Source organism: Convolutriloba macropyga, chromosome 13 (assembly GCF_964194025.1).
Source record: "Convolutriloba macropyga chromosome 13, txConMacr16.3, whole genome shotgun sequence".
Classification (NCBI taxonomy): Eukaryota; Metazoa; Xenacoelomorpha; order Acoela; family Convolutidae; genus Convolutriloba; species Convolutriloba macropyga.
In genome coordinates, this window is record NC_134480.1 from 11850125 (window position 1) to 11873731 (window position 23607).

Below are 23607 nucleotides of genomic sequence, written 5' to 3' on the forward strand. Positions count from 1 at the left end.
AGCATTAGAGATGGTAACTAAAAACAAAGTTCGAGTTTTGGGTTTCTAAAATCGGGCTTTATGGGTTTATCCCGTTCCTATTTCTGAGTTCGTTTTTTGATACCGACCGTTCATTTTGAATTGTTTGGCTGAGCAACTGCAGTCTAAAAACACTTTTAACAGAATGAGAGAAGAGTAAAACTACCCTGGAGAAGTCAAAAAGATTTCACGCAAAATGTTTAACACGCTGTGAACTAAGGTACAGCGAAAAATTTTTATTCGACAAGTAAAAAACATAGCAAGACAAGTCCTGACGTACAATTCAAAGAATTTTCATCGACTAAACAAGAAATTAGACCTAGAATGGACTACGAATGGATAAGGAAAACCATTTAAAAAAATCGATCCTAAAAATAAAAAAAAACAGTAAAAAATTAAAGTCAAAATGCCGCATCTGAACAAAAAATTCACTAGCGAGAAAGAGAAAATTGATTCAAACAAACTACGCCTAGAGTGAACTATGATGGAATTGGGAAAATTATTTAGAAAAAATCAGATGTAAGAAATTGAAAAAACAGTAAAAGTCAAAGTGAAATTGCCGAATGTGAACAAAAAACCACTAGCGAGAAAGCGAATTTTTGTTCTAACGCCATTTTCTCACTCTACTTCAGAATTAGAGCAAAAAATTTCACGCCGCAAAACCACTCGCTTTTTCGCTAAACATCCTGTTTCAGCGTGACCAAAATAACTGCTCCAGTCTGACTTCAAAAATAATGAAAATACGTGAACAGATCTCGAAAAAAGACAGCGACCCAATACAATTCAAATTCTTTGAATTCTAAAAGGAGAGCGCCTAAATAATAGTCGTTTGAGAGCCTGACGGTGGCTATTTAAAAACGTACCTGGCAGATTGCCGGAAAATAGCCGCCGTTGATTCCCATAACCAAGATTGGGATTAAAAGAAGAAAAATGATTTTTGTACAAACAATTTTAAAGTGCGAACTAGTTTGATGTCATTTTTGAGTTGAATATATCCGTTTTGTAGTGAAACCACACGGGGACAAGCATCAATACAAATAAGCTTTAGAGATGGTAACTAAAAACAAAGTTCGAGTTTTGGGTTTCTAAAATCGGGCTTTATGGGTTTATCCCGTTCCTATTTCTGATTTCGTTTTTTGATACTGACTGTTCATTTTGAATTATTTTGCTGAGCAACTGCTGTCTAAAAACACTTTTAACAGAATGAGAGAAGAGTAAAACTACCCTAGAGAAGTCAAAAAGATTTCACGCAAAATGTTTAACACGCTGTGAACTAAGGTACAGCGAAAAATTTTAATTCGACAAGTAAAAAACATAGCAAGACAAGTCCTGACGTACAATTCAAAGAATTCTCATCGACTAAACAAGAAACTAGACCTAGAATGGACTACGAAATGATTAGGAAAACCATTTAGAAAAAAAATCGATCCTAAAAATAAAAAAAACAGTAAAAAATTAAAGTCAAATTGCCCCATGCGAACAAATAAATACTAGCGAGAAAGGGAATTTTTGGGTTCTTTCCCATTATAACCCCCCATGAAATTATGGCGCCCCATCATAGTATAATTACCATGATTGGGGGGTATAGGTTATCTGACCACTAAGCTCGGGGGGCTATAATGGGAAAGACCCAATTTTTGTTCAAACACCGTTTTCTCACTCTATTTCAGAATTAGTGCAAAAAATATCACGCCGCAAAACCACTCGCTTTTTTGCTCCACTTCCTGTTTCAGCGTGACCAAAATCACTACTCCAATTTGACTTCAAAAATCATGAAAATGTGTGAACAAATCTTAAAAAAAGACAGCGCCCCAATACAATTCAAATTCTTTGAATTGTAAAAAAATAGGAGCGCTATAATATTGGCTAATAATAAAACCAAATTGAATTAAATCAAATTGGTGGACGGTCGGCAATTTTTGTTCTTTTTATTCAGTATGATTAATAAGATTTCAAGTAGCCAGAATCGTGTAATTTAACGCCCCTCTACAACATTGGGTAATTATTGGCTATTCGAGACAGTTGAGTGGCAGAAGTTTATATCTCCAATCAGTGAATATTAGCTGGTCCGGTGCCCTCCCAGTACTGCGTCTTCATAAAGCATTTCGTATTGTTCAAATCTATCAATAAAATGATATTATGCACAAACTTTAGCTGAGAAAAATGTAAAATAAAAGACAGGTAGCATTAGAAAACCGGATCTTTTCCGTTTTTGCCCCCCTCCAGTACGTTATGCGCCCCCCAGTTACAGAGCACGTGCCCTTACACAGTAAATCACTTGAAAAAATATTGCACGTGCGTCTGGGGGGTGCAAATAATATGCGCCCACTAAGCTGGGGGGGGGGGGCACAAACGGAAAAGATCTAGAAAACCTAATCCGACCTATTTATTAAGTTTATCGACCCCCATAATGTACTTATACTACATGGGGGCTATATAATGATAAAGACCCTAGGAAAACCGCTAACACGGAAAAGTAGAATAAATCCTTATTTTAACAAGAATAGATCCTTAAATGCTAACCTTCTACATATGAAGTAAGGCCAATGCAGAGCGCAAACCAGATATGTACAAGAGATTGCAATTAACGAGGCACTTTTCACGTCGTCATTTTGCACATTCTTCTTGGGGCCAAAAGCAGCCCAGAGCAAATCTGTCAAATCGTAGAACTCGAAAGCACCAAAACATAACGAAGAAATTGAGAAGAGGAGCATGTAAAAAAACGTGACACAGAGAAAGAGGTGAGTTAAAAGGGTTCTGTTGTCTGGTCGGGAATCGATTGGATAATTCGTCCTCCGATTTATCGTCCTTATACTCATAATACCAGGTTTGCTACATATCTGAAAAGTAAATTGCCTAATATCAGCAGACATCTCCTTTCGGTAATTTTGTAGTTCACTTTTACTCTAAACGGCTATCCACAATGATGTGCTTTTCTTTAAAATTGCACGTGACAATTGCCCATTCATGTTTAAAGTTATTGTGCTTGGAGTCATTGTTCGTCGGATTAACTTGCTCCATTATCAACTGGCTGTTTGTAGAGGTTCACCGAAGAAGCTATCAAAAAGCCCGGACGTTACTCGAGTGCTCCTCCACATATAGTTTATTATGGATACCTGTACGGCACCTTGCGCACCATGTACACCTTGTGATGGGGTAAGATTCAATTGTATAAAATTTGGTTGCCCCCAGTCCTTATTTGATAGTAGGGGTTACGGGTTTTTCCCATTGCATAGCGGATCTTTTCCGTTAGTGCCACCCCCCCCCCCCCCAGCTTAATGGGTGCAATTTATTTGCATCCCCAGATGCACCTGCCATACTTTTACATTGTGATTTACCATGTAATGACACGTGCTCTGTAACTGGGGGAGCATAACGTACTGGTAGGGGGGCACAAACGGAAAAGATCCTGCATAGATTACTGTTACTGCTCATATAACGAATAGCCCACCCCCCATCATTTCTAAACACATGAATGGGGGCTGTAATTTTAAGAAGGGGATGCTACAATGGAGGGGAGGGGTTACTTCTCCATCGTTATGGAGCCCTGTCGGCCAATATACCTCTCACTATTGGGAGATATTCCGTTTAGCTATACCTGAAACTTTTAATTAACAAAACAAAAACAATCAATAACAAAACCTCAATCTATATTTTCAAATGAATTGCAGTCATTGTATATCAAAGAACTTAGCTGGGGGGCTATAATGTGAGTTACCCTGCCCTGTGTTATCATCAAGAACGTTTCATGCCCCACAGTAGAAAAATAGCCTGTTACATAACACTTTACAAATTAGAAACTGCTTATTTTTGGTGAACATTCTTTAGGCAACACTAATTTTCAGCAGCACTTCTTAAGACATCCTATAATTAAAACGAAAAAAGAACCACACTGTGTAACAAATCTAATTTTGAAAAGACCTGACAAGTGGAATACATGAATATTTAACGTAGTAGTTATTCATTTGGTTTGGCACGTTTGGTTAATTTTGTAGGGATTTTAAAACGGATATTTATCAATTTTAAGCTAACCATCCTTAATTCTGATTTAGAGTATATTCCGTTGAATTTTTCACGTTCTCTCACTTTCACGTTTATTTCTTTCACTCTGTTGTTAGTATTAGTTTTCATATTCATAAAAACACAAGACATGCTTCAAAGATAACTCACTCAAAATCGCGAAAGCGTTTTCCAAGTTGCCTTCGGATTAGCAACCGAAAAATTCCCGATAAACATTTGACAGAATGCAACGCTTTCCGACTCAAATGACTGGCCGTTGCGTGGAAGCAATAGCCAGCACTGCCTAGGCCAAAAGTATGGGATTGAATAAGCTATACATTCAATGCCCGAAAACATTGCTCCAAATATACGACAAAAAAGCATTCAATTGTCTCAATCGACAATTAGCTTTTTAAAAAAGAAACTTGTCTGCTTTAAACTGGTCAAATTCCTGCATAACCCCATCCTTCCTAATTGTAGCAAACACATTACTGCAGTCTCGAGAAGGCATGACCTAGTGAGATCCTACTGCCATGGCAATGCACGGTATAGCCATACTCCCGTTGATAGAACGCACGCGCTACTCGATTGTAATGGAAAAAGTGCATGCAAATGATGGCAGTGATCCAATTTTGTCAAGACTTTTGGATACCTAGTAAATTTTGGATCTACTGTCCCCCCCCCATCTTAGTGAGCGTAAATGTTTTATGACCCCCCCCCCCCCCCCCGACGCACGTGCTAATTTATTACACAATAACGTGTTATATAACAACATATACATTTTGTTTCAACTATACGGTGTCAACGAAAGATGCAGAGAAGTAATTGTCAATTAAAACTTAAATTGATTAACTAAAACGAACGTTTTCGAACATTGCGTTCATCGTCAGGTTTAAAAATTAAATGAAATCATTTACAAAGTATATAAACTTGTCTTTGACTATAATTCTATGAAATGAGTTAAAATAATATCGAATTTTTGAAATTATTTACAGTTAATACCACATTTACATTTTTTTAACACTTATTACACTAAAATCATTTCATTTTTTATTCCCGGTTTACTGAAAATCCCGGGTATAAGGCTTTTTATTCCTGAAAAGGGATTTTTGCTTTCATTCCTATCTGTTTTTATTTTTTACTTTTTGGGGTTGGCAAAATTTCGAAATCACATGTACCAGAATATTTTTTGAATTTCAAAAGTCAAATTTTTGTATTTGAACTAGTAGTTCTATGTCAATTCCCGCCCCCACTACTCATCGCGCGTATTATCGTCATACTGGTTTGGCCAACATAGATGGAGCTGCATCCATTACATGTAACATTATATACAACATGGGATTTCAGATTCTTATCAAAGGTGATTTCAGGGTGAGCAAAACAGTTCTTAGCTCTCTTGTTGAGAAAATGATTTGAATATCACACAATTTTTTCAGTCTACTTGCAAAATTTTGCGTGATATATCCTCTGTATTGAACAAAAAATCTAGGTTTAGGCTCCCTATTGTTCAGGCTTTCAACTTTTTTGAAATGTTGTTCAATTTGGGGTGGTTTTGCTGTGACCTTTTCCTTCGTGACTATTTTATCCAACGTCTCATTAACAATACTGGAGGACCGCTCCGTTGGGTATTGATTTTCAGTCCAGATCTCTTGATATTTCTTAAGAGCTACATCAAAAGATTGCCAGTCACTGGTCGCATTAAAAATCCTAAAAACAGTCCCTTGAATCACATTTCTCTTATGTTGTAACGGTACACAGCTACGGAAATTTAGGATTATGCCGGTATCAGTTGATTTTTGATACCAATGACAGCCGTTGGGTATTGATTTTCAGTCCAGATCTCTTGATATTTTTTAAGAGCTACATCAAAAGGTTGCCAGTCACTGGTCGCATTAAAAATCCTATATACAGTCCCTTGAATCACATTTCTCTTATGTTGTAACGGTACACAGCTACGGAAATTTAGGTTTATGCCGGTATCAGTTGATTTTTGATACCAAAGACAGCTGATTTTTCTATCTTCTTGTAGGTTTATGTTTAGATCTAGGAATGCCAGGTCTCCACGTCCGTTTGGTTTCTCAAGAGTGAATTGAAAGTTCTTGGGAAGAGAATTTGCATACTCAAGGTAATCTAGAGGGTTCCCCTTTACCGTGCACACTATGTCATCCACATACCTCTTGAATAATTTCAATTCCAGTGTGTCCTCTTTTCTACCTTTTTCTGCACAGTAGGAACAGATCCAAACAATTTCCTGCATGGTCTGATATTCTGTGTCAGTGATACCTTGGCATTTTGCATGAAACCAGTTTTTGCATGATTTGCACTCAACTCCTTTCCCTGGGAAAGTAACGCGTCGGTTACAGTCAATGCATATCACCTTTGTGTCAGGAGTTTTGATCTCCCTTGCCTTTTTTGGTTTCTGCAAAGATTTTTCAAAGGATTTCATCCACAAATTTGCCAAAATTACCGCCAGCGAAGCACCCATTGCTAAACCGTCCGATTGAGTGTACCCCATTTTATTACACTTAAAGTAAAAAATCCGTTACGGCTAGTCCCAAAAGGCTCTTCATAGCTGACCTCGGAATCTCAGGTACCTCGCCACTGGAGTACAGTTCTATAAGCGCAACTTCAATTGCCTCCTGAGCCGGTACATTGATGTAAAAGCTTTTTACATAGAGAGATACCACTAGCTCGTCTTCACCAATTTGGTAATCTCTAGTGCTGCTCTGGCATCTTTCGAGAGTTAGTCTCAATATTTGCACCTGGCACTTCTCGAAAAGGGGAGAGAGAAATTTATCGAGGTTCTCAAAACTGCTACCGGGTATTGACAGAACAGGCCGAAGCGGCGTACCATTTTTATGTATCTTAGCAAGTCCATAAAGCCTGGCCGGTTGCGATCCAGTTGTCCTGAGCCTGTGATAATTCTTTTCACTTATCGTTACCTGTTTCATTAATTGATGCAAACTGCTATTTATCAGTTTTTCCGTTCTTATTGTTAGATCATCACTTTCTCCATTACGAGGCTCAAACTGACTGGAGCTCAGGATTGGGAGATATTCCGTTTAGCTATACCTGAAACTTTTAATTAACAAAACAGAAACAATCAATAACAAAACCTCAATCTATGTTTTCAAATGAATTGCAGTCATTGTATATCGAAGAACTTAGCTGGGGGGCTATAATGTGAGTTACCCTGCCCTGTGTTATCATCAAGAACGTTTCATGTCCCACAGTAGAAAAATAGCCTGTTACGTAACACTTTACAAATTAGAAACTGCTTATTTTTGGTGAACATTCTTTAGGCAACACTAATTTTCAGCAGCACTTCTTGAGACATCCTATAATTAAAACGAAAAAAGAACCACACTGTGTAACAAATCTAATTTTGAAAAGACCTGACAAGTGGAATACATGAATATTTAACGTAGTAGTTATTCATTTGGTTTGGCACGTTTGGTTAATTTTGTAGGGATTTTAAAACGGATATTTATCAATTTTAAGCTAACCATCCTTAATTCTGATTTAGAGTATATTCCGTTGAATTTTTCACGTTCTCTCACTTTCACGTTTATTTCTTTCACTCTGTTGTCAGTATTAGTTTTCATATTCATAAAAACACAAGACATGCTTCAAAGATAACTCACTCAAAATCGCGAAAGCGTTTTCCAAGTTGCCTTCGGATTAGCAACCGAAAAATTCCCGATAAACATTTGACAGAATGCAACGCTTTCCGACTCAAATGACTGGCCGTTGCGTGGAAGCAATAGCCAGCACTGCCTAGGCCAAAAGTATGGGATTGAATAAGCTATACATTCAATGCCCGAAAACAGTGCTCCAAATATACGACAAAAAAGCATTCAATTGTCTCAATCGACAATTAGCTTTTAAAAAAAAAACTTGTCTGCCTTAAAGTGGTCAAATTCTTGCATAACCCCATCCATCCTAATTGTAGCAAACACATTACTGCAGTCTCTAGAAGGCATGACCTAGTGAGATCCTACTGCCATGGCAATGCACGGTATAGCCATACTCCCGTTGATAGAACGCACGCGCTACTCGATTGTAATGGAAAAAGTGCATGCAAATGATGGCAGTGATCCAATTTTGGCAAGACTTTTGGATACCTAGTAAATTTTGGATCTGTTGTTCCCCCCCAGCTTAGTGAGCATAAATGTATTATGACCCCCCAGACGCACGTGCTAATTTATTACACAATAACGTGTTATATAACAACATATACATTTTGTTTCAACTATACGGTGTCAACGAAAGATGCAGAGAAGTAATTGTCAATTAAAACTTAAATTGATTAACTAAAACGAACGTTTTCGAACATTGCGTTCATCGTCAGGTTTAAAAATTAAATGAAATCATTTACAAAGTATATATACTTGTCTTTGACTATAATTCTATGAAATGAGTTAAAATAATATCGAATTTTTGAAATTATTTACAGTTAATACCACATTTACATTTTTTAAACACTTATTACACTAAAATCAATTCATTTTTTATTCCCGGTTTACTGAACATCCCGGGTATAAGGCTTTTTATTCCTGAAAAGGGATTTTTGCTTTCATTCCTATCTGTTTTTATTTTTTACTTTTTGGGGTTGACAAAATTTCGAATTAACATGTACCAGAATATTTTTTGAATTTCAAAAGTCAAATTTTTGTATTTGAACTAGTAGTTCTATGTCAATTCCCGCCCCCACTACTCATCGCGCGTATTATCGTCATACTGGTTTGGCCAACATAGATGGAGCTGCATCCTTTACTTGTAACATTATATACCACATGGGACTTCAGATTCTTATCAAAGCTGATTTCAGGGTGAGCAAAACAGTTCTTAGCTCTCTTGTTGAGAAAATGATTTGAATATCACACAATTTTTTCAGTCTACTTGCAAAATTTTGCGTGATATATCCTCTGTATTGAACAAAAAATCTAGGTTTAGGCTCCCTATTGTTAAGGCTTTCAACTTTTTTGAAATGTTGTTCATTTTGGGGTGGTTTTGCTGTGACCTTTTCCTTCGTGACTATTTTATCCAACGTCTCATTAACAATACTGGAAGACCGCTCCGTTGGGTATTGATTTTCAGTCCAGATCTCTTGATATTTCTTAAGAGCTACATCAAAAGATTGCCAGTCACTGGTCGCATTAAAAATCCTAAAAACAGTCCCTTGAATCACATTTCTCTTATGTTGTAACGGTACACAGCTACGGAAATTTAGGATTATGCCGGTATCAGTTGATTTTTGATACCAATGACAGCCGTTGGGTATTGATTTTCAGTCCAGATCTCTTGATATTTTTTAAGAGCTACATCAAAAGGTTGCCAGTCACTGGTCGCATTAAAAATCCTATATACAGTCCCTTGAATCACATTTCTCTTATGTTGTAACGGTACACAGCTACGGAAATTTAGGTTTATGCCGGTATCAGTTGATTTTTGATACCAAAGACAGCTGATTTTTCTATCTTCTTGTAGGTTTATGTTTAGATCTAGGAATGCCAGGTCTCCACGTCCGTTTGGTTTCTCAAGAGTGAATTGAAAGTTCTTGGGAAGAGAATTTGCATACTCAAGGTAATCTAGAGGGTTTCCCTTTACCGTGCACACTATGTCATCCACATACCTCTTGAATAATTTCAATTCCAGTGTGTCCTCTTTTCTACCTTTTTCTGCACAGTAGGAACAGATCCAAACAATTTCCTGCATGGTCTGATATTCTGTGTCAGTGATACCTTGGCATTTTGCATGAAACCAGTTTTTGCATGATTTGCACTCAACTCCTTTCCCTGGGAAAGTAACGCGTCGGTTACAGTCAATGCATATCACCTTTGTGTCAGGAGTTTTGATCTCCCTTGCCTTTTTTGGTTTCTGCAAAGATTTTTCAAAGGATTTCATCCACAAATTTGCCAAAATTACCGCCAGCGAAGCACCCATTGCTAAACCGTCCGATTGAATGTACCCCATTTTATTACACTTAAAGTAAAAAATCCGTTACGGCTAGTCCCAAAAGGCTCTTCATAGCTGACCTCAGAATCTCAGGTACCTCGACACTGGAGTACAGTTCTATAAGCGCAACTTCAATTGCCTCCTGAGCCGGTACATTGATGTAAAAGCTTTTTACATAGAGAGATACCACTAGCTCATCTTCACCAATTTGGTAATCTCTAGTGCTGCTCTGGCATCTTTCGAGAGTTAGTCTCAATATTTGCACCTGGCACTTCTCGAAAAGGGGAGAGAGAAATTTATCGAGGTTCTCAAAACTGCTACCGGGTATTGACAGAACAGGCCGAAGCGGCGTACCATTTTTATGTACCTTAGCAAGTCCATAAAGCCTGGCCGGTTGCGATCCAGTTGTCCTGAGCCTGTGATAAATCTTTTCACTTATCATTACCTGTTTCATTAATTGATGCAAACTGCTATTTATCAGTTTTTCCGTTCTTATTGTTAGATCATCAATTTCTCCATTACGAGGCTCAAACTGACTGGAGCTCAGGATTGCATTTAGCTTATCCGAGTATGTTGTCTGTTTCATAACACAAAAACCGCAACCTTTATCAAGAGGTACAGCTAGTAGTTTTTGATCTTTCAAAAAATCATTAGCTTTCAAAAAATTATTACCTTTCAACGTATGGTCGTGTTCTGGATAACAAACAGCAAGACACTGAGTTACATCGAACAACTACGTTTGTAAAATCTACTACCCCTGCCAATGTACTATCAGCTCAATGATCTTCTACTACTATCAAGTCTTCAACAAATTCGACCGACAAATACAAAACAGCCGGTGCTGCCTGGAAACAGATCAAGGAGAAGAGACGATTACTTTGACTTAACGAAAAAATGACTCGAAAAATCTCCCGGCGATTTCTTCTTTCGCACACAAAGGATAGCCAACAGACTTCATCACAGCACTGACTTCGGAAATCAACACGGCCTAAAACACAGAAATCTAAAGCAAATGTGGAATGATATCATGATGCAGTACAAACCAGAAAACGTCTGCACGTGGCAGATATGTTGTGACTGTCAACACTGCAGAGAGACATGGACTAATTTTCTATAACTGTTTTGATTGGGAGAAATCCCTTCTTTAACGAACAACAACAACAACAACAACAACAACAACAATATAATTTGTATTTGGAGTCAAAAAAATACTGGGGGGGGGGGCGAAACAGAATAGATCCTAATTTTCTTTACAAATCAAAGTGTTTGTAAAGAATCACGCAAACTTCAGAATTAGCAAAATTCTTAGCGTATCTAGGGTCAATAATGTAGGTGGCTTCTGTGTTTTGGGATCAACAGCTATCATTGGCGATTGGCGTCGATCATTCGATTGGAAGCTTGCGACATATGTGATTGAGTCACGAGCTGGCTCACTGTTTTGCCACAGAAACGGTACTGTTTAACATTAACAAAATCGGACTTCACGACGGAGTGTGCATTCGGTAAAACTTTGCACCAAAATTTGCACTAACTCGTGTTTTCTTCTCTCCAACGTGGTACTAGAACCCAATGCGGCGCAACAATATTAGAAGCACGTTTTTGAATATAATGCAAAACGTACGCCAGTTGAGCCAAAATTTCATTTACTTGAAAAACAAAACTTTGACAACCAATATACTAGGACTGATGACAACAATCGGTTTGACATCAAACCGAACGGTTTGTGGGTTCAAGATTTGGCAGATTTTCCCCCAACGATAAATTGCTTTGCACTTTGGCCAATCAAAACTAAAGTAACCAAGAAAGCGTACAAAAATTACGAGGCAATAAAAACCTAAAATATCAACAAAGAATGTTTGAAGTTTGAAAAATAGTTTTTTTCCGATCGTGATTTCCTGCATTGGAGGCGCAGGATCCTCTGCAACACTCACTATAAATAAAGATGAACAGAATCTTCTAAAGAAAAGGACGAAGGTGCTTGAACTTAGTAACTTATATTCAATTAAAGCATTCCTACGCAGCGCAAATAGCTGTCTCATGCAGCCGTGTTTTTAAACGTGTATGTTAGGTTGATAGTGTTAACAGCGTATTTGTTGGTAAGGGAAAAGTGGACACTTTATCTGCGTAGTACAACTTTGAGTCTTTGACGCGGCATCGAGAGTTTAGCCAATTTCACCATTTTTAAAATACAATAAGCTTTTGCTACGTTTAATACGGTGATGTGATTTTTCATAGCGGCGCTCGCTGTTTCTTTTATTGGGTTAAACATGCCTCCTTTTTCGTACACAAAGTTTTAAAAGAAAATTAAACTTTTTTTGGACGTGAGCTGTAATGGGAAAAAAGTTTCAATCCACAAATCAATCTTATTTGTTCAAGTGACATCTGAGACGTCTCAAGTTACGAAAAAATCTCTACTGATTAAGTAACTGAGAGACATAAACAAATACAAAAGAAAAAGAAGGTCAAAAAAGCATGAAAGCGTTAGAGAACAACAGTTTCAGAAAATTTTTTTTGCAGAGTCAGAAACTCTAATATGGAGAGTACAATGAATCACTAAAAAAGAGTTAATTGCCTTAAAAATGGAGATTTTTAAAAAACTTCAAACAATGGTACCGCGATTCAAAGAACTTTCATAAAACTTGTTTTAAAGAAATGTGTTCGTTGGACAAAAGAACGCGCTACGAACTTAGGTCTGAATGTACAAGGAGCAACAAAAAACATTGCGGAATAAGAACAAACTCTGTGAACCAGGTCACATCTGTAAAAACTATTTTGAAAAGTAGGATCTACTCAATTTGTTTCCCGTGTTCCTTTGCCCCACTTAATTTATATAGCACATTATGTAAAAACGCATACTTAGCTACCTGGTATAAGTTATATGTCCAATTAAACAGAAACGCAAAACAGTGTGAAAAACATGAAAATGTATTTCTTGGTTCATGTTATTTTTACTTTTAAGTATTTTGAGTGTGTTGCTAAGTTTGGACACATTTGCCACATTCTCTGATGAGATAAATACATCAACTTCAAAAATAAATGCCAACCTCAACCGACAACACGCGGAAATCAATTCAATGACACTACATGAAGCAAAGTTAATTAAACACAAAAACAAAACAACAATGTTCCAAATAGCAGAAATTCATATCTCTCAAAGGAGGGCACTACAGAAGCAACAGTATAAGAGACACAATCCCTTGCAGATGTGAGGGCAGGCAAGTTGGATCAAATGTGTTAGCCAGGGTTACACGCTCTCTGGACTGCTTGAAAGAACTGCAAACAATAGTGCTAAATAAATAAAATTGTAAAAATTATAACTGGAAGCAATGTTGTTCTATCGGCTGATTTTGACAACGAAGAATCCAATACGGCATATGAGAAGCTTATTAATAATTTTGCTCATAAACATACCGCAAAAATATTATCAATCTGCACTTTAAAATCGCTTGGCACATTTAGAAGAGAGAATATTTTAAATAACAACAAATTCAGTGTTTAATTATTCAGTTTGATATCAAAGTGAAGGACCTCTGTCTCACATAATTTATCCATGAAAATATATATATATATATATATATATATATATATATATAAAGTCGGCAGTTTTTCTATCTGTACTCTAACAAAACAGAGTAAACAGACACGACAACTGAGCCAATATGATGTATTTTGCTCTTTTAAAATATTTATGTCTAATAACGTACTTTTGGATATTGATTTTTATTTCTTAGCAACATGCCTGGTGCTTTTCTGGTATTTTTCCAAAATTTCAGAACTAAAATCAATTTTAATATGTAAGACAGAGTCCCACGTTACCTTTATTCAACCGGACTGGCAAAAACAAAAGGTCTTGTGATAAACTCTTTGCTATTTTGTAGCGTGGAGACAAATCGGGGACCAGCAGTTTCTTATCAATCTGCTTTAGCTACTACAGAAAAATATAAAAACTTTATATTTTATCATTTTAACGCTCAACTTATTAATATTTACTGAAATTCATTAAAAGTTCCTTTTCACTACATCAGGAAAACACAATTATTGGAAAAGTTATACCTTGTTAACTGAAAATAATTGCTCTAAAATTTGAAACGTTTAAACGATACTTTGGTCTGTTTAGAAACGACCGCATTCAAAAAGGAAAAAAATAAAGGTTGAAGTGTTAAATTTATTGTTCCTAAGCAAATAGTTCCTGACAAAAGGAAAAAGTTGAATTAATTGTGTTTAACGAAAAACTAATTGATTATGTCTGCGTAGAGCAAATTTATTGTTCCTGACAAAAGGAAAAAGTTGAATTAATTGTGTTTAACGAAAAACTATTTGATTATGTCTGCGTAGATTGAGAAAATCTTTCCAAAAATCCCGAAATTTTTTTTCTGAAACTAATTTTAAACTCAAAGCAGCATTATGAAACATTTTCAGTGCACTCTCTTGCACCTCAAGTACGCATCGAGGCAGTGCAACACGGTAGATGTACAGGATGTTCTTGACCTCTATTGTTTGAACAAAAGTGAAAAAACAAAATTGAGAGTGTGATTGCACCTAACGGTCCAAAAAATTGTTGATGCATATGAACCCACATGACTAGCACAAATTTCAGAATCACGCGCTCATTACAAAATCTATAGCAGCTTTCATAAAAGTTTATTTTAGTACGCCAATCAAATCTGATAAGCGTTTCTTGATTAGCAGGAATTCTATACTGTTTCAGTAGGAATAAGTACGGAAAAAATATTTCGTTAAAACTCTGTTTTTTAGCTGTGGCACTAAATTCATCATTGAACTGATGTTTTCCTAATTTTTAAAATTTTGATTTTGATAGGAGAAACGCATACAAAACTCACGCTAAAATAGTCAAAAAGTTTATTTGAAATTGGAAACCGAAAAACAAGCTAAAAAAGTTTTCGATGAGGAATGTAAAACAGAATTACGAGGGATTACAATGAAATCAAGATGCACATAACGCATACCAAAATTTTTCTTTCAACCACAAAAGCGGAAATTTCCATCAAACCTATTTAAAGCAAAACTGAGAATACAGTCTAAGCATTGTTTTGATTCTCATGAAAATGTGAAAAAACATCGGAATATGAAGTTTTGCCAATTTATCTGTGAAGATTTCAGGCCGTTAGCGCCGAAAATCTTTTTGACGGCTGTAGACGCGTTCACTGCTATTACATTTATCAATTTTGCATTGTTTTCTGCAGTGAAGATAATTTTTTAGAACATAGGAGTTATTTATTGCAAGATTTGCGGCTTTCACCACCTTCACCGCATTCAACGATAAAAACCAAAAAAACATAGGTATTCTTTGCGTTTTTTCAAAGCATTTTTAAAACCGTAGTTGCGCTGCGAAATGTTTCGTTCAAAAATACACCAACTGACGAAATTCAAATAGGGGATTTCCTAATTGTACATTTTGCAATCTTGGTAACGGTTTCAGGAAAAAAACATGAAAGGATGCACCAGCGAATCGGGGCCAAGAAAGCAAATGAAAACATTCCGTTTTTGTTTGATAAAAAAGTAATGCTTGATGTAAACAAAGTGTTGAGATCTAACAAGCCATTAGGTTCTGGTGCGGTTCTGAACGCCTAGGCTATAAAAGATTTCCGAACAATAACTGTACCGCTTCTGTGTTTTATTAAAAAAAATTAAGTGATCAGAAAATCAATTCGCAGGACATAACATAACTGAATAACAAACTAATAAAAATTCCGATGAATGTATATTTTTGGGACTAACAGTTTATAGTAGTCTCGGTTTCAAAAATCACGCTAAACAGGCGTTTAAAAATTGGTCAATGGATTAAAAATGTAACTGAATTGAATCTCAACTCCCTCCCAGCGTCAAGCTTACAAATTTTACTTCATTCAATTGTTTTGTGGAATCCGAATTATTCAGCTGTATCCTTTGAGCCAGTTTAAAAACCTATGACAACTGCTCTAGAAAAGAAGCTGAATTGGGGTTTTTAAAAAGTGCTAGTTTTCTTCCGCTTAAATTCCAATTCATCTCGTATAAGTCAAAGCATTGTTTTGATTCTCATGAAAATGTGAAAAAACATCGGAACATGAAGTTTTGCCAATTTATCTGTGAAGATTTCAAGCCTTTAGCGCCGAAAATCTTTTTGACGGCTGTAGACGCGTTCACTGCTATTACATTTATCAATTTTGCATTGTTTTCTGCAGTGAAGATGTTTTTTTAGAACATAGGAGTTATTTATTGCAAGATTTGCGGCTTTCACCACCTTCACCGCATTCAACGATAAAAACCAAAAAAACATAGGTATTCTTTGCGTTTTTTCAAATCATTTTTAAAACCGTAGTTGCGCTGCGAAATGTTTCGTTTAAAAATATACCAACTGACGAAATTCAAATAAGGGATTTCCTAATTGTACATTTTGCAATCTTGGTAACGGTTTTAGGAAAAAAACATGAAAGGATGCACCAGCGAATCGGGGCCAAGAAAGCAAATAAAAACATTCCGTTTTTGTTTGATAAAAAAGTAGTGCATGATGTAAACAAAGTGTTGAGATCTAACAAGCCATTAGGTTCTGGTGCGGTTCTGAACGCCTAGGCTATAAAAGATTTCCGAACAATAACTGTACCGCTTCTGTGTTTTATTAAAAAAAATTAAGTGATCAGAAAATCAATTCGCAGGACATAACATAACTGAATAACAAACTAATAAAAATTCCGATGAATGTATATTTTTGGGACTAACAGTTTATAGTAGTCTCAGTTTCAAAAATCACGTTAAACAGGCGTTAAAAAATTGATCAATGGATTAAAAATGTAACTGAATTGAATCTCAACTCCCTCCCAGCGTCAAGCTTACAAATTTTACTTCACTCAATTGTTTTATGGAATCCGAATTATTCAGCTGTATCCATTGAGCCAGTTTAAAAACCTATGACGACTGCTCTAGAAAAGAAGCTGAATTGGGGTTTTTAAAAGTGCTAGTTCTCTTCCGCTTAAATTCCAATTCATCTCGTATAAGAATAAAAAGTTGAAGAGGTTCCAACATAGAAATGATCATCTCGTTATTTTGTATCTCAGAAAAAAAATTATCCAGTGACAAAAAAACACTTAATGTCACATTTTATATCAAGTCTAAAATATTTATCGACGAACGTAACAAAAAACTAATTTTCCATGACCACAGATCAACATCTTTTCTCGACAACTCATCCACGCCAAATCGAAAACGAATTCACAACCAAATCAACTCAGAGATTTCAACTAATAACAGAATATATCACTTATCCAAGAAGAGCGAGTTGTACATTTTTGAGCTATTGTTTGTTGTTCAACTCACCTTGATTGTAAAGTTGATCACGAATTTTTAAGTGGAAGTCAAAACTGATACCGCTGCTATTGCAAAATTTTAAATTTTGCCATGAAAGCGGTGAGAGTTCCTTTGCTTTCACCCTGTTCACTTCAATTCTTAGATATTTACAAAATAAATTTGAATCAATATGAAATTTTGTCATCTTAGCTGTAAACATTTCAGGCCTTTAGCGCCAAAAATTGTTTTCACGGCTGTAGACGCGTCCACTGCTATTACATTTATCTATTTTGCATTGTTTTCTGCAGTGAAGATAATTTTTTAGAACATAGGAGTTATTTAATGCAAGAATTGCGGCTTTCACCACCTTCACCGCATTCAACGATAAAAACAAAAAAACATAGGAAATCTTTGCATTTTTTCAAAGCATTTTTAAAACTTTAGTTGCGCTGCGAAACGTTTCGTTTAAAAATATACCAACTGACGAAATTGAAATAGGGGATTTCCTATTTGTGCATTTTGCAATCTTGGTAACGGTTTCAGGAAAAAAAACATGAAAGGACGCACCAGCGAATCGGGGCCAAGAAAGCAAATAAAAACATTCCCTTTTTGTTTGATAAAAAGTAGTGCTTGATGTAAACAAAGTGTTGCGTTCTAACAAGCCATTAGGTTCTGGTGCGGTTCTGAACGCCTAGGCTATAAAAGATTTCCGAACAATAACTGTACCGCTTCTATGTTTTATTTAAAAAAAAATTAAGTGATCAGAAAATCAATTCGCAGGACATAACATAACTGAATAATAAATTAATAAAAAATTCCGATGAATGTATATTTTTGGGACTAACAGTTTATAATAGTCTCGGTTTTAAAAATCACGTTAAACAGGCGTTAAAAAATTGATCAATGGATTAAAAATGTAACTGAATTGAATCTCAACTCCCAGCGTCAAGCTTACAAATTTTACTTCATTCAATTGTTTTGTGGAATCCGAATTATTCAGCTGTATCCATTGAGCCAATTTAAAAACCTATGACGACTGCTCTAGAAAAGAAGCTGAATTGGGGTTTTTAAAAAGTGCTAGTTTTCCGCTTAAATTCCAATTCATCTCGTATAAGAATAAAAAGTTGAAGAGTTTCCAACATAGAAATGATCATCTCGTTATTTTGTATCTCAGAAAAAAATTATCCAGTGACAAAAAAACACTTAATGTCACATTTTATATCAAGTCTAAAATATTTATCGACGAACGTAACAAAAAATTAATTTTCCATGACCACAGATCAACATCTTTTCTCGACAACTCATTCACGCCAAATCGAAAACGAATTCACAAACAAATCAACTCAGAGATTTCAACTAATAACAGAATATATCACTTATCTAAGAAGAGCGAGTTGTACATTTTTGAGCTATTGTTTGTTGTTCAACTCACCTTGATTGTAAAGTTGATCACGAATTTTTAAGTGGAAGTCAAAACTGATACCGCTGCTATTGCAAAATTTTAAATTTTGCAATGAAAGCGGTGATAGTTCCTTTGCTTTCACCGTGTTCACTTCAATTCTTAGATATTTACAATATAAAGTTGAATCAATATGAAATTTTGCCAATTTAGCTGTAAATTTAGTCCGGAATGAAAAAGGAGGAGGGATGAACCACAAAAACAATACTGGAAAATCTCGAAAAAGTCGGTTTTTTAACTAGACTGAATTAGATTTTCCGACAGTAGCTTAACTATTTCAGCTCCATCAACCGCCGAGTGCAGCCAGCGAACCAGGAAAAAAAATCAAAGAATTCAAAATCTTGCAAGAAACTTGCAAGATGAATTCATAATCTTGCAAGATGTGCGGTGTTCCGCCTTCAGTTAATTTTGAATGTGTAGTGTTGGTGGTGCTGCGGCCGGATGTCAGAGAAGCAAACTAATCAGCTTGGTTCACTGACTCCAGTGTTGGTAGTGTTTCAAAAAAGACCCTTGAGTTATAGTTACTTTGGCACGATATGCCTGGGCTACCCTTTGCCCACTGTTGTTCCTTTTCAACAGTTAAAACTTTCTTGAGATTTGCTTCACAATTTTTTTTTGCTACCGTGAAAAAGTCATCCATTTCCTAATCATTGAATTACATCTATATAATCAACATTATGACTTGGTGTTCAAAGTTACAGTTTTTAGCACGTGCCTCTCCTGGTACACTGGGCCCCCATTTTTGGGCACCAAAAATCAGAAAGTTTTTGGTCGATCTGTTGTTGTTGTTGAAGTCTGTTTGAAGTTGCTCTTTGTCGTCTCGTCGTGTTCTCTTTTGCTCTGTTGTGTCTTTTGCGTAGCTGAACTGTATTTCTTACTTCATCTGCTGATGATTATGCTGAAATGTTGTATTGAGTTGTGTCCTCAATAAAACGCTGATCTTGAACTTATGGACTCGTCCATTTCTACAATTATGTCTGTCCTGACTTTGATAATGTCTGCTGTTGATGAATGTGTTGACTGCTGTTCAAAAAATGATGCTGCTGCTTTTGCTGAGGTAATTCTTGCTGAAGTGTTTGTTGTTGCAGTGAAATTCCTGCTGATGTCTTCCGTCGGTGTTGTCTGTAGTTTGTTGCTGTGTACTGGTTGTCAACGTGCTGCTTGTAGTGTTATATGAAAGAAATGTATGCTGGAAATTTGAATTGCTTTTGTGCTGATTTCGTTTAACTGTGTACATTTGTAGTTGTTTTGAATCGACTTTTGTATTGGCTGATTGGCGATTGTCAAATACTGAACAATTTCCGGAAATGTTGTTGTTGCTGGTCTGCTCCTTGAAAGTTGAAAAAACTGATGCTCCCCGTGTTCCCTACCTGCCTAAACTTACCACTACCTTGTACCTATTGCCTACGTTTACCTGTTTTTCCCAAATTAGAGTTTGTCGGAATACCAAATGTTTTGTAATAGTTTTTTACCGCTGATGTCTGGTTTTACCTAAGCTGTTTAGTGTCATCTACCCATTCAAAATACTGTTATCCTGTCGGTTCAACTCTCTGTTTTTTTGCAATCAGCTAATTAATTGTGCATTTGAATTCCAAAACCTACCTAATGTCTATCCAGAATTTGTCTTCCTGTTAAACCTACCTACCTAAATTTCCCATTTGAAAGTTTTTTCTAATGTACGATAAGCTTTGCTAATTTAAGTTTCCTTGTCAGTTACCTATTGAAATCCCTAATTGTACCTGAATAATACCTAATAGTCCCTTTGAATTGCTAACTCATTGAATTGAACTTTAAACATTTCATCTTTCACTTTAATCTAATCCCAAAACTGATATCAAGTTTGCTTCAGATTGTGCTTAAATTATTGTTCTCCATTTACTATTGATAACCTTTATGTTGATTTGTCGCTGATCAAACTAAGTTTAATAGCTGGTTTAACAAAATCCCCTTTTGATGTTTTAACCAAGCAAGACCTTACCACATTATCCTTACCTTTATTTACCTTCTGTACCCTACCTACCGGCCAAATACCCCTGGGTGTGTTGTTTTCTAGTGTCCATACCATGTCCCCTACTTCTATCCCGTCTACTGTTGAATGGCATTTTCGACGTTGTCTGAATGTTGGCAGATATTCCTATAAAAGACGTGTCCAAAAACTCGTTCATAATACTGTTGACGTTGTTCCATAGTTTTCCTGTTCCTCTGTCGTTGCTGCTAATTGTAGTATCTGAAGGCAGCCCTATTGTCATTCCTGTCAAAAAATCTCCTGGTGTCAGGCTTTCCACATCGCGTATGTCACTGCTGACTGATGTTAGAGGTCTGCTGTTGAGTGGAGCTTCGACTTGGCAAATAAGGGTTGAGAAACTGTCTTCCTGGAGTTTCCTAGATCCGCCGATATTGAAGAAGAATCGTTTGCTCATCCCAATGAGGCGTTCCCATATTCCACCAAAATGTGGAGCTCCTGGTGGAATAAATTTCCATGCAATCTTTTTCGATTCCGCATATTTCTGTATCTCTGTAGTGGTGAAGCTGCTTTCCTCGAAAGTCTTTGCTGTACTGGTGAAATATAAGACGTTGTCACTGTGAGTTCTTTCCGGTAGTCCTCGTCGGCTGAAGAATCGTTGGAATGCCATTATGCATGATTCCTTCTGCAAGTGTCTGGTTACTTCGATATGAACAGCTCGTATCGTCAGACAAGTGAATAAGCAACAGTAAGCTTTCATGGCTGTGTTGATCTGGCTGTAGATTTCAAACGGACCAAAAAAGTCTACTCCGGTCTCCTTGAAGGCTACAGGTCTGTCTGAGAATCGGTAACTCGGAAGATCTGACATCTGAGGCTGGCTGTTGAGTTGTCTTTGTCGTCTGCATTCGTAGCATCTATTTGAGATTTTCTTCATTACTGTTTTGCATTGAAGAACCCAGTAATTCAACTGAATGCTGTGTGTCTGCTGTTCGACTCCCACATGACCATTGATGTTGTGTTGCAGTTCCAGAAAAAGACGAATAATCCTGTTCCTACCGTCTAAGATAATTGGCTTCTTTGTTGCTGTCGAAACTGGTGCGTTGGCTAGTCTGCTATTTGATCGAAGGATACCATCTTCGTCTATTGAAGGTGTCAACTGAATCAATCTACTCCTTTTTTGAATTGGCTTGTTGTGTGTTAGTTGATTTATGTCCTCGTCGAATGATTGTTGTTGAGATAGACGGAAAAGAAAATTCTCTGCATCTATGATCTGCTGGTCCCGTGTTCTCGTTTTGTTTCTGAGGTTTTTCATTTTGATGATGACGGCTCTTAGTTTCTACCACTGGCTAAACCTGTTGGCATCAATTAGGTCTTTGTCAATTGGCTGTCGTCATGTTCCCTGAGGCTTCTGTTCTGCGCTGTTCAAGAAAAAAGTTTCGTGTTGTTGTTCGTCTGTTGTGGTGTTGTCGCTAGAAGATAGAAGAAATTGTGGTCCCTGTAACCAAAGAGATTTTTCTGTCATTTCTGTTGCTGTTAGTCCCCTCGTTCCTTGATCTGCTGGGTTGTCCTTGTTGTTGACGTAGTTCCACTGATTGGTGTTTGTGAGATCCCTTATTTCGGCAATTCGGTTTCCGATGTACATCTTGTGTTTCAATTTGAAGTTCTTTATCCAACTGAGAACGGTCGTGCTGTCACTCCACAGAAAGATTTTGTCAAACATGAAATCCATTTCATCCTCAATTGTTTTCTTCAATCTTTGCCGCGTAAAGTGCTGCTTGCAGTTCTAGTCTGGGAATTGTTGTTTGACGTAAGGGTGCCACTCTTGTTTTTCCCATGAGAAAACGAGTTGTGGTTTCTTGGTTCCTGGTTGTCTTGATGTATGCTACTGCTGCTGTTGCTTCCAATGATGCGTCGCAGAATACTTGAAGTTCCATTGTGTCCCCAAGTGTTGTACCACCTACCAACCTGTTTACCCCTACCGTACCTATCTGTTCCGTTTCCTGTACTCACTCTTTGATGGCCTTTCCATTGTCTCCACTGATAGCTTTGTCCCATTCGCGTCCATGTTTCCACAACTCTTGCAGTAGAATCTTGGCTCGTATGAGGAATGGCGATATGATTCCCAAGGGATCGTAGAAACTTGACACGAAAGAGAGAAACTTTCGCTGGGTCCAAGTTTTGCTGTCCAGGTTCCTTCTGTCTTTCGTTTTGAACATGATTTTGTCTTCGTCTAAACTCCAAGTACTCTTTGATGAAAACCTTTACTGAAGAGCTCCTCCACTGGTTTGCATAGATCATCTTGCATCTGCTCACAAAACTCACGGCTGTTGCTGCACCATTTTGTCAGATTGAATTTACCATTCTTCAGAGTATCCTTGACATCCTTGGCTGTAGTGAAAGCTGTGATGGCGTCGCTGAAAGATGCAACCATGTCATCCATGTAAAATGTCCGCTGAATGATCTCTAGAGAATTTGGGTGATCTTCGATGTCGTCTTTGGCTGTCTGTTGCAAAACAAAATTTGCGCAAGCTGGTGAGTCTCTGGCTCCAAAGATGTGTCTTTGGTATTCGTACACCTCTAATTTTGGGCTGTTGGGTTGTCTCCACATGAATCGTAGATAACGTCGGTCCTGTTGTCGTACTCCGATTTGCATAAACATCGCTTCGATGTCTCCCTGGATGGCGATGGCTCCCTGTCGGAATCGTAGCAAAATTCCAAGCATGTTCCCGAGGAGGTCAGGTCCAGATAAGAGTTTGTCATTGAGGCTTGTTCCGCTTTGTGGTGCTTTGGCATTGCAGATTCTTCGTATTTTGTCGGGTTTGTTTGGGCTGACAAGACCATAGTGTGGAATGTACCATCCTGTATCTTTCTGTCTATGGAATGTTACTTGCAATGTAGCCTTTTTCCAGGTCTGCTTGAATGCCCTCAT

The 23607-nt window shown here is 37.0% G+C and overlaps 2 protein-coding genes across 2 annotated transcripts; both read right to left on the reverse strand.

Moving 5' to 3' along the window:
• Positions 1-20727: 20727 nt before the first annotated feature.
• LOC142351622 (uncharacterized) lies at positions 20728-21990 on the reverse strand. Its single transcript, XM_075403759.1, has one exon. The coding sequence runs from the start codon at positions 21988-21990 to the stop codon at positions 20728-20730; it is 1263 nt and encodes a 420-aa protein (XP_075259874.1).
• Positions 21991-22427: 437 nt separating this feature from the next.
• LOC142351623 (uncharacterized) lies at positions 22428-23607 on the reverse strand. The gene is made up of 3 exons (XM_075403760.1): positions 23001-23607; positions 22689-22908; positions 22428-22635 (listed from the first exon to the last, which is right to left on the reverse strand). Exons 1-3 carry the CDS (start codon positions 23605-23607, stop codon positions 22428-22430), a joined length of 1035 nt encoding a protein of 344 aa, XP_075259875.1.